General features: G+C 42.9%; 1 protein-coding gene across 2 annotated transcripts; it reads right to left on the reverse strand.

Annotated features, from left to right (window-relative positions):
• Positions 1-1,114: 1,114 nt before the first annotated feature.
• si:ch211-140m22.7 (fibrous sheath CABYR-binding protein) lies at positions 1,115-11,554 on the reverse strand. 2 transcript variants are annotated; one of them, XM_034288934.1, is made up of 8 exons: positions 11,451-11,553; positions 10,972-11,076; positions 10,370-10,472; positions 7,088-7,477; positions 6,338-6,793; positions 2,733-2,796; positions 2,509-2,633; positions 1,115-1,439 (listed from the first exon to the last, which is right to left on the reverse strand). In XM_034288934.1, exons 2-8 carry the CDS (start codon positions 11,014-11,016, stop codon positions 1,408-1,410), a joined length of 1,215 nt encoding a protein of 404 aa, XP_034144825.1. In that variant the 5' UTR covers positions 11,017-11,076; positions 11,451-11,553; the 3' UTR covers positions 1,115-1,407. The 2 variants fall into 2 exon arrangements, with proteins under 2 accessions (XP_034144825.1, XP_019896565.3); XM_020041006.3 differs by having other exon boundaries at positions 6,338-7,477; positions 11,451-11,554.
• Between the last annotated feature and the right edge of the window lie 593 nt (positions 11,555-12,147).

Consider the following 12,147-nt stretch of genomic DNA (forward strand, 5'->3'; position numbering starts at 1 on the left):
TCTACAAGGCATCATTGAAATTTATAAGGCAATATAGTTAATCTAGACTGTGAAAAAGAACAGACAAGAACATTGGAATGGACAATAAACATAAAATGTAAAGACTTTGCCTAATATATTTCAATGATGGCTTTTATTTTGAAAAAGAAAATCTGAGTTAGCACTGCAAGGATTATATCCTGCTGCTAGAAGAACGGTAATGAAGCCTCGGATGGCCATCACTATATGAATGACTTGATAATGAGCTGATCCTTTGAATCAGGTGCGACAACGCATGGTCAATCTAAACCATGCAGGGCAGGGGGGGCGCCCAGAAGCAGGGCTGAGAAACACTGGCCTAGGGAGTTTAACTTTTACAAGCCATTTGTGAAAGACACTGGTAACGTCAGTCTGGGTTCTGATGACTGGACCTCAATTGTTCATAAGTTCTTGTCCAAGATTTTCACTTTAATTTCTAGTTGGAAGGTATATTTGCTATACCTCATAACAGATACTTGGGGTAAAAAAGATACTTAAGTGCAAACTGTTCAGAGCTGCCCTTTGCTAGAATATGCATTCCAAAAACCACATTGACCAGATTAAGGCCTGAAATGACCCTCTACCTGGGCTCATTTCTGGTTCCTTGTCGACCAGAAAGTGACTGCCTGCCACCACTGCATCCACACAGAAGCGACCTGGTCCAGTTTGAGAGGGAAGAACTCTGCACTGTGGGTACTGCTGTTCAAATTTAAATGTCAAAGCCCCAGAGGTACGCTTTTCCCTAAACCCCAAAGCATTTACTGCAACATTCATGGCCACTGCTGTGACGTTGTAATTCATTTTACGACCATTACCAATTACCAATTTGAGTTAGTATTGTTTAGTCACTGGGAATAGAAACACACACGTTTGGATAATGTGATGAAGTACTGAAAAAAAAAAACAAGGTTGCCCAAATCTAGTACTATATGTCCACATGTGTAAAAGCAAATGTTCACTCAGCTGATTGAGTTGTGTGCCGTTGGTAAATACGTGAGTGGTATCATGTCTCCAGAATGAAATCCTGCATGATGGACAACAGTGACTTGCCAACACAATAATCCATTTCAGATAACAGATGCCACGGAGACAAAAGTAGAACATGGATCTGAGTTTATCATCGATCATTTTCTATCCAAATGTATTGACCATCATTGTATGCAAAAGCATATTTCACAGCTCAAAGCAATGCCGTATCTTGTCCTACAAAGTGACGATCCAACGCAGGTATTAATTAGCAAAGAATTTCTAGATGTACAGACAGATCTACCTCCCGATGTACAGAACTGATGGACATTACTGTAGCATTGATTTTATCTTTAGTAATGCACAACACAGAATACAGACGCATCGGAAACAACTAACAGTAGAAAAGTTGATTGGTGGAGTTTACTTCGGGGCGATTTCCTCCAGCTTAGGCTCTGAACAGAGAGAGAGGGAACAAGACAAAGCATGTCAGAAAAGGAATAAAAATTAATAAAAATAATAAAAATAATACTTAGCCATAATTAGACAAACTGATAAAATGTTTGTCTCGGTGTGAAGTTTGAAGAAAGCTGAGAGTCAGTATGTCATTAAATTGGTGCAATTGCTGGTTGTCCACGAGCACATCGTAGCCAGTTCTCAAAAGCATGGAAATTCCCCATCTACTCCAAAGTTGAGTCCCTAGCACTTTTACACAAATTAGTTTTGGAAGTATTTCTGGTCAAACACTGATCTTTGACTTCCATGGGTTGGCTTTCCCCACTGTGCCAACTACCCTGACTCTTCTACTAGCTCTGCCGTGGATTCAGCTTTTATTCGCAATTTCCCACTTTCCATCTGCACAAGTTCCTCCTCAGTATATGAAGGCTCAAAAAGATAACCCTGGACAGAAATGTTCCACCTTAAAATCCAACACGACGTTCCAAATGTTACGACAATTCGACAAAAGGAAACATAGTTCACAAACCGACAAAGTTTCACATGAAGATTGTACATGACTCAAAGTAGTCCACAGTTCGTAATCGACAATGGTAATGGATATCAATAAGCACAGATATTACAGAGTACTATGAAGTTTTGTAATATCTTGCAGCCAGCCTTAAAGGTTAGGTCAATTTCCCAGCTTTTGAGAAGAGCTATGTCTGTCTGTTCCTGCCTCACTGCTGTTTGTCCCCAGCAACTTGGGAGCTCAGAAAGGAGGATCGAGAGGCCGCAGAGAGAACGTCCGCTTGAGCCCAGACCTCCAAAACTGCCACTGGGAGACCCCACAGAAACACCACTGCCTCCCCTAATGCTTTTCTTTAACAAAACACCTACCATGACCTAGTGACATTACTTAATGACAACAGTCCATTGCACTGATCTAATGACTTCAATAAGCCTCAACTTTTTTTAAACGGCATGCAAAGACATACAAATGTTAACCATCAGTTCTACCAACTCTGAAAGTGGTAAATTACACCAACTCCTAAAGAATTTTTTTTTTCTCTTTATGAAACTACTAACCTGTGAACTTGAACTTTGGAAAAGCTGTGAGGTCTCCACCTCCGTATAATCTCTGGAGTTTAGTCAGCTCTTCTGCTAAATTCTTCTCATATGCAGGACCTGCATCAACCAAACCGCCACTGAGCCTAAGCAAGAAAAGGGTTAAATGTCAGCCGGATGAACATGCAAAAGATCGTAGACAACTAAAAGATTTGCCCCCACAGAAAACAAGATGCATCACTTACTTGCTCTTGGACGAGTACTCGCGGATTGAATCAAGGAAGAGCTTCTGGATTGGGTCGAGATGACCTGAAGCGGAGAGCCAAAGGAAAGAAAATAATTATTTATTGCATTAATTTAGAGCAATTCTAGCCAGGACCATGCCTCTTTGGCTTGAACTGCATAAGAAAGACATCACAGTGGTAACAAAAACCCTCATGCGCAAAAACAGCACCTGGGAGTGGCAGACAACACATTAAGGCATCTACAAGGGAAAGAGAAAAGGATTGTGTGAAAGAAGGAAAGTCAGGTAACAGGTTAGGTAAGTTGGAGTGAAGTCATGCTAGCCTTTACTTGTAACATGACAGACACTAAGTTCAATCCTTGACAGGTCCAAATTAAATTAGCGCGTATAACTGATTAACGGACATTTAACCGTAACATTTTACAACCTCTCCCCTGTCGTAAATGTTTGAATCCACGCACAAACCAATGTGAAAACTCAAACTCGCATTGACCACATCTGATATCTAGTGTTGAACAAATACAGTGCTGGGGGATCCATTACTGATACCAAGACTTCCCGGGAAAACAAGTGTGAGAAGGTGAGGAAAAGGGGAAAGTAGGAATTGTAGAATCATACCATCAGTCCCCATTTCACCATGTAATACCTCAGTAGCTGGCCAGACAGAGGCACCGAACTAGCCAAACCTCTTGCTGGTTAGCGTTCCCGTAAACATTACATTACATTTGATAGTACACAGTAGCATTAACCGTACAAACAAGGGGTGGACAAAATAACTGACAATATATCAGGCCTGTTTGGCTTCACAACAGCTCCAATCCTTCGAATGCCATCATAAAAGTCTTGAACAGTGCGAATTACATTCACTCCGTTCTTCATGAAAAGCCTCCAGTTATTTGAGGGATGAAGGAGGTGAAAATCTACTTTGCACTCGGCACTCCAGAACATCCCATAAAAAGGTCCTATGATGTCCAGATCTGATAACTGGGGAGGCCATGTCAAACACCTTCCATCATGGCTGCCCAACCATGTTTAACAGTTGGCAGCAGACATTGTGGGCATCTTTTGGCTTTCTTCAAACGTAAACCCATCCGGATGTAGACAATAGGGAAAAGGATGACTGTTCAGGCCATATTACTTTTTTCCTCTGCTCTTGCGCTCCTTAACCAAGGTACGCATCGTTGTGTATTGGCCTGGGATACAAGCAGTTTGAATGGCAAGCTCACAACCTTTTGTTGACTGGGTCACAGAAGTGCAGATTACATTTTCTGGTCATTTTCCTGTTGAGTGTCCATCTATCCCAGTCGGTCAGCTTCAACTTGTGACCACTGTTCCGATTGTACATGTTTGGCATAGGAGGTGATGATTCTTGAGACTGTTCTCCTTGACACATGGAGTCATTTTGCAGTTTGTGGCTGTTGCACCTCCAATTCAGACATCGACTCTCTGGCATCTTTGGAACTCTTAGTTTCCTCACGTTGCTTTGGAAACTCAAATATTTAAGTGCCAATTGTCAGACCTTGATTATAGATGAGTAAAAACTCTTTATTCGCTTCATAAGTGTAAAGGGCACATGTCAAGGTCTGGGTAGATAAGCAAATGGTCAGTTCTCATAGTCAACATGTTGGATGCAGGAGAAATGGGCAGGAGTAAAGACCTGAGTGACTTCGACAAGGACAAAATGTATGCTCAAAATAGATGCTCTGACCCAGACGACTGGTTCAGAGCATCTAAAACGGCAAGGCTTGTGTGGTTCTCCCGGTCAGCAGTGGTGAGTACCTACTGACAGTGGTCCAAGGAGGGTCAAACCACCAACTGGCGACAGGTGTGGGCGCCCAAGGCTCATCGATGCGCAAGGGCAACAATGGCTATCCTATGCCATGCCATGCCATCATCTTCCGCTTATCCGGGGCCGGGTCGCGGGGGCAGCAGTCTAAGCAGGGATGCCCAGACTTCCCTCTCCCCAGACACTTCCTTCAGCTCTTCCGGGGGGACACCGAGGCGTTCCCAGGCCAGCCGGGAGACAACAATGGCTATCCCATCTGGTCCAAACCGACAGGTCTACTGTGGCACAAGTCACACAACATTTCAATGATATTTAGGTGCTCATGATGACCCCTGTCCATTGTAGAAAGTGTCTACAATGGGCATGCAAGCACCAGAACCGGAACCTGTAGCAGTTGATGATGGTCGCCTGGTCTGATGTGTCCCATTATCTTGTACATTACGTGGACGGCCGTGTACGTGTGCGCCAATTACCAGGGGAAGTGATGGCACCAGGAAGCACTGTGGGAAGACGACAAGCTGGTGGAGGGAGTGTGATGGGCAATTTTCTGCTGGGAAACCCTAGATCCGGGCATTCATGTGTACATCAATTTGAAACGTGTCATCTACCTAAACATCGTTGCAGACCAGGTACACCCCTTCATGGCAATGGTATTCCCTGATGGCAGTGGCCTCTTTCAGCAGGATAATGCACCCTGTCACACTGCTCACATTGTTCGGGAATGATTTGGAGAACATGAGTTCAAGGTGTTGCCCTGGCCTCCAAATTCTCCAGATCTCCATTAGATTAGGCATCTGTGGGATGTTCTGGACCAACAAGTCCAATCCACGGCGGCTCCACCTCACAACTTACAGGACTTGAAAGATCTGTTGCGAATGTTTTGATGCCTGATACCACAGGACACCTTCAGGGGTCTTGTAGAGTCCATGCCTCAGGCGATGTATTGTGGCATGTGGAGGACCAACAGCATATGAGGTAGGAGGTCATAATGTTTTGGTTCGTCAGTGTATATTCTGCTAATTGGCAATCAGCCACTGCAGTTGCATCTGTAATATAGTTACTTCAAAGTTAGTCCTTTACCATGTGGTGTCTACATTATTTTGTCCACTCCCTGTATGTATCATTAGATCACACTAAATAGTAGTTTAAATTATTAAAACAAAGTAACATTTGGTATAATGTTTTTCTCGTAACATTATTCGAAACACAGAAAAAAGAAAAAGCTAAAGAAATTTGAGAATATTAAATGCAAATAAAAACTGAACTTACAGGTATATTACTTCACAATGCTCAAAGTGACAAGAGGAAGAGGGAAAAAAAAAAAAAACAGGGTTGAGGAAATAAAGAACTTGCAGCAGAAAGATGAGTGCCAACCGGAAATGGTGAAAAAACATAGCAGAACAATGCTTAGAAAGGATGTCAGTGCAGACCATCAAAGTTGAACCCATGAGCAAATACAGAGACATGCATCGGGTGTCGGATGGTCAAAGCAGTATGGTTAGCAGTTAACACACATAATCCCACAGGGACCAATGACACAAAGGAAAACAGGGTTGGAGGAGGGGCTTGTGCAGCTCGAGTCTACATGGCCTCAATGACGTTGACATTAGCTTTTTGTTCCTCAAGAACAAATGAAGTTGACAGGTAAACAAGTCCACTAAGAAACGGTTAGCCATGAAGCTACACAAAGTAACATGTAATCTATGTAATCTATACGCGCCATCTTAAAATTTACAATATAATCACGTAAAATGACTGTTGGTAGACTGTAGGGTCCACAGAGAGGAGAGAAGGGTTTAGGGCGGGGGTGTAGTGTATACCCTCAGATGACTCCATTGGTTCGGCCTCAGCTGGGGCCTCGGCAACCAGCTCCTCTCCTGCAGCTTCGGACACTACAGGGGCGGTGTCAACCAGCTCCTCTGCTGCCGTAGCTTCCACTGGGGCCAGTTCAGCTACAACCTCTGCCACAGCCTCTACCGTGGCTTCCACGGGGGCTTCTGTAGCACCTTCAGCTGGGACAACTTCTACTGGAGCCACTGTCACGGGTTCAGCCAGTGCTCCTACAGGAGCAGTTTCTACTGGGACTTCAGCTGCAGCCTGTAGAGCAGGGGAGGTCTCCACAGCTGGGGCATTAGAGGTGGCTTCGGCAGGGGCTTCGGCGGCCGGGGAGGTTTCGACAGGGGCTTCGGCGGCCGGGGAGGCTTCGACAGGGGCTTCGGCGGCCGGGGAGGCTTCGACAGGGGCTTCGGCGGCCGGGGAGGCTTCGATAACAGGACCAGCTTGGGCTGCAGCAGAGGCTTCGGCGGCCGGGGAGGCTTCGACAGGGGCTTCGGCGGCCGGGGAGGCTTCGACAGGGGCTTCGGCGGCCGGGGAGGCTTCGACAGGGGCTTCGGCGGCCGGGGAGGCTTCGACAGGGGCTTCGGCGGCCGGGGAGGCTTCGACAGGGGCTTCGGCGGCCGGGGAGGCTTCGACAGGGGCTTCGGCGGCCGGGGAGGCTTCGACAGGGGCTTCGGCGGCCGGGGAGGCTTCGACAGGGGCTTCGGCGGCCGGGGAGGCTTCGATAACAGGACCAGCTTGGGCTGCAGCAGGGGCAGTGGCTTCAGTGGCAGGGGAAGCTTCAGCTGCAACAGCTTCAACCACTGGGAAGGTCTCCGCTACCACCGCAGGTGTGGCTTTGGGTACTGGAGCAGTGGCTTCTGCAGGGGCAGCAGCTTCCAAAATGGGTGCAACTTTGGCAACCGGAGTGGCTTCAATTGCAGCAGGGGCTGCAAGAGCTTCAGCTGCACTGGCTGCCACAACTGGCCCTGCTGCAACAGCTTCAGCAACAAGCTTAGGGGTGGCTGCAAGTTCTGCAGCAGCAGCAACTACAGCTGGCTTCGTGGCTTTCTTGGGAAATTCCACATATGTTCTGTGTGGGACAAGCTTCTCTATATCGAAGTACGTTTTGCTCTTTGACTTTTCTAGGACGGAGGGAAAACAAATTAGATTTATTTCAACTTACAGGCCTTTAGTGGTGTTGACAAGCCAGCCAAATTCTGATCTTACGCATTTATTGGTCTTTTAAACAACCAGATGAGAACTACTCACATCAGACATCTTTTAGAGCTGACCTGATTGATTACCAGAAATAAACAGAAAATCAGTTACCGGTGTAAACAACCTACGTAGCGCACAGCATGGTACCTAAAATGACCACATAAATGGCAATAGAACTCAACCAGCATGGCCAGACATGTATGGTGCCTAAGCTAAACATTGGCCACATTCAATATGATATTTTAAGTAAAGGACAATTAACGATTGGAATTGCCAGGGTCCTTACTATACGTGTCGACCTAAAAATATATATATTTCTGACGACTCTATATATTTAGATTCAAGGCTGTGTTTCATTAGGATACCATTTTTCAAACCCATTGCCCACCATACATTCAATGGCCAATTTATTAGGTACAGTGCCTACAGAAAGTCTGACCTACATACATTTAATAATGGACATTGTCATGTCAGTGCCATAAGTTTCAGGCATTTAAATCATATTTCTTCTAATTACTTTCACAATAAAATCCCAAATTTTTTTGTGATATCAAATAATTGGAAATACAAAACTAAAGGCTAATAGCCTAAACAAAAAATTGGTGGATTCCCCGTTGGCAGTAATTCCAGCTATCTCTGCAGGGATAGGTCTAACAATTTTCCACACCTAGATTTGGCAATCTTTTATGATACTTCTTTCCAAAACCGATCAAGGTCGATCAGGTTTCTTTGTGAATGTCAACAAAAAGCAATCTTCAAATCATGCCACAAATTTCATTGGATTCAACTTGGGGTTCTTGGCGAATAAAGGACACTTTTAGTAATTTCATTGTAGCTTTGGATATGTGCTTCCAGTCGTCCTCATGTCCAGTGTCAGCTTTCTTGCAGAGGGAAGCAGGTTTTCTTCAAGTACTTTTTATCCTGATGAGCATCCCTGTCCCTTTGAGAAACATCCCCACAACATGATGCTGCCACCCTCATGTTTCACAGTATGAATTGTGTTTTTTGGGTGACGTGCAGTGTTGTGGACAAACATATTGCTCCTACTTAGTCATCCAGCTTGGAGTCTGATCTGGGCAGGGTCATGGTGTTGCCATACATCTTCCACATGTCAATAATCATCTAGACAATGCTAAAAGGGTTATTAAAGGCCTATGAAGTCTTTATGAAATCTTGTTATACCCATTCCCTGATCTGTGTTTTTTCAAAACTTTTTCCCTTTAGTACTTTACAATTTTTTGCCGCTCATAATTGAGCGTGTTCAGAAATCAATACAAACAAACAGAACCTACAGAAACTGCTGAAATTCACCAGAAATTAAGTGAATCATTAATTTAAATGGTGAGGCCAATTAATTTAGTGTGATTTTGGATTGCTATTAAAAAGGCATGTGGATCCTTAAGACTGATTTCAGTTTTGCATTTCATTTTCCAAAATTACAAAATGTAACCCAAAACATATGGTGTTCAGATAGGTGAAAAGTCATTACTGGAATGCATCAAAAACTGAGGCACTAACAAGAGAACTTTCTTGAAACTTTTTTTGTGTGGGGGGGCGGACAGTGGGGGAATTATATAGGCACCATACACATCATTCAGCTGCTGTTCAAATAATGTAATAATTAGGGAAAAAGTGCCCTAAGCAACTTTGAGCAGGGTATGATTGTTAGAGCTAAACATACCGGTTTTAAGTGTCTCACGCAATGGTTGCCGTCCTAGACTGTTCACACACAACCGTTTCTAGGGTTTAATGAGACTGATGCAAAAAACAAAACATTGTGTGTGTGAACGGAAACAGCTTGTTGATCGAAAACAAAACGGTAAAAGGAAAAATGGCAAGACTTGTGGAACAAGTTAATCAAAATTAAAACTCCTAAAAAACTGGGTATGTACTTGAAATAACTTGAAATGTGTAATTAGATATTGGTCAACTTCATATTAACGGTGCAGGTCAATCTTCTGGGAAGGGAGGACTGTAGATTGTTCTGGTCTGGATATGAAAATGTCACAAAAGTAAACCTGTGAACAAGGCAAAAACCCTCTGGAAATGGGGAGTGTTATTCCTCTGGTTAGGTGCCAGTCAGATGAACAGCAATTGCATCAGTCTTGAAGTACTTTGGTATCTCTTCCTCTTGAAGGAATGCAAAATGGGATCTCTACCATTACAACTAGGCCCAAATCAAATACAGTGATGACAGCAAAGTCTCAATTTGTCATGAATAAATTGGGCAAATTCTAAGGTCATAAACGATTGTCTGAACTTTCAGCTGCCTCATTGTGACTCGGTCTACGTCTGATGACTATGTACCATTACTGAACAATGGCAAAAACGCTACCCTGCCAATGCCAGCTCATCTGGATTTCAATGCCGTACAGAAAATTCTGTGGGATCTTCAGAAAGAACTGAACTACCGGGTTAGTTGTCTTGGAAGTGGTTTTACTAAACTTGCTTATTGGATATGAAAAGTGGAACATTTTACATTGGATGACATATTTGGTTACTTTCACAGTAGCTGCAAAGTTTAGTAGGAAAATAAGAAGAAAGTGCTCCTCCTGGAGAAATCTAAATGTGTAGGTTTGTCACTTAAATGTGGCTAGAGCAATAGTTCTGAGCAGTCAAAATCCAATGTGACAAAATATCTGAAGCAAATTATATAATCTGGTCAGGTCGACATCAAGACTTAAAGTTGACCTCTTTCCACAATGTGACATTTAATAAACGAAAAAGACAATATGGTTTCAGGTCTGGGAACACCATAAATTCAACCATTAATAACTGAGGTATTTCTGGCCTATAAAATGAGTATCAAAACCTACTTTGTGGGCTGTTCTTCTTGGGCTGCTTGGGACCACCCGTTTTCGTACATAGGGCAGCTGAAGGGGCTCTCCTCAACGTGTTCCAGCTCTCCACCTGCAAGCACTGACGAAAGTAGACACCCATTAGTTACAACAATACTCTTAACGAAAGATGGCCAGACAAAATGTTTTGTTTTACAAATGTTATGTTGTGTATTGGCTGACTATAATGTTCATGCACATTAATTTAACTAACACAACACTAATAGCTTCGTGCCGTGACAGTATGTCCGGGCAGCAGCACGTCAATAGAACATAGCAAATTGTAGCTACCTAACTTACTAGCAGCGTTCATCTTAAATAAATACCTGCTGTGGATAAACTGAAAACGTTATTCACTGAAGAAAGAAAAAAATCGTTTAATAAATACAGTTCCCCCAAACAACGTAGGTCATCAGCTTTAGCTAGCTAACCATGTTCCTCAAATCCAAACGAATGTCAGTAGTCAATATAGCTACGTTTGTCACAAAATAAATGAAAATCACAACGTTGCCGCTTTTGGAAAGGGTCTCTTTGAAATAATTGTAAATAACGTTCTGCTGAAGTGTATGACATTTCATTACCTTGAGAGAGCCAAGTCGCCCCGTTCTAAGCAAGGAAGCCGCCATCTTTGCGCTTGTATAATACTTCAAACGGAGATACCGACGTATCTTGGTCCCAAAATCTGCCTGTGTACGTCCAACGAAAACATTACATTATTCTGTGACAATCAATTTATAACAGAGTTCATTTGGAACGTATTGCACAGTTTAAACTAGTCACTAACAAAGATGTGAATTGAAGGAAACAATCCACAACAACCATAACACGTCTGCAATTTCTAACCACGACTGAATTTTTAAATATTATTTTATACGATTTAAAATATATTGTGTCCGTTACGTTAGAGTATACATGTAAGCCCAGGGTCAAGATGACATTGTCATTAATGTTTACCACGTTTTTAAGGAAGTACTAGGCTCCAACATTCGGCATTCAATGGTGGACACTTTATTTACTAACGACTTAGCTATTAATTTAGAATTAAATTAGGAGTATCTACCAATGAGTCGAGAAGTACCAATCTTGAAGCCCCTGCTTCTGACCGGGGGAACAGCTTAAAAACGGTTTATGTAACTGAAGCTTACTAAACCAATGAAAGTACACGCCCCCTTATCCAGTCTGGGATTGCGAATCAATCGGTTCATTAACTTTGTAAATTAAGGGTTTATGGCTTAGATAATGTGTTTATCTTAAGTCGAAACATAAAATTATACGGTTGATTGACATAATATCGTCCAACATTTGTTTCCATAACCATGCGTAAAAAACTGAATTTCAAGTTAACGCATCATGTGTTCCGGCATTTTCTCCCTTGTTAAAATCACTTCATTGATTTGAAAGCAACAAATAGTGCTAACTAGTTAGACATGCTACGTGTCAATATTGAACTATAAAAGGACGCTTGCTAAAGGAAGCACTGTATACAGTTTGTTCCAGTTTTGTTGTAGCCAAGGACCTCAGCTTTTTCATCAACTTGGCACGCGTCCTCTGTACTTGACTCTTTCAGAAAAAACTGGTTGATAAAGCCAGCGTATAGAGGGGACGCCAGTATAGGCTGTTTGAGAAAGGGCCTAAAAGGCATAATTAAACAAGTTGATTTTATCCCAAAGACAATAATAATGGCTTTATGTTAGACCGGATAAACATTACAACAAAGGTAAGTGGTTATTTATTTTTCGAGAGGAGCCTACAAACGA

The sequence above is a fragment of the Esox lucius genome, chromosome 20, assembly GCF_011004845.1.
Source record: "Esox lucius isolate fEsoLuc1 chromosome 20, fEsoLuc1.pri, whole genome shotgun sequence".
NCBI lineage: Eukaryota > Metazoa > Chordata > Actinopteri > Esociformes > Esocidae > Esox > Esox lucius.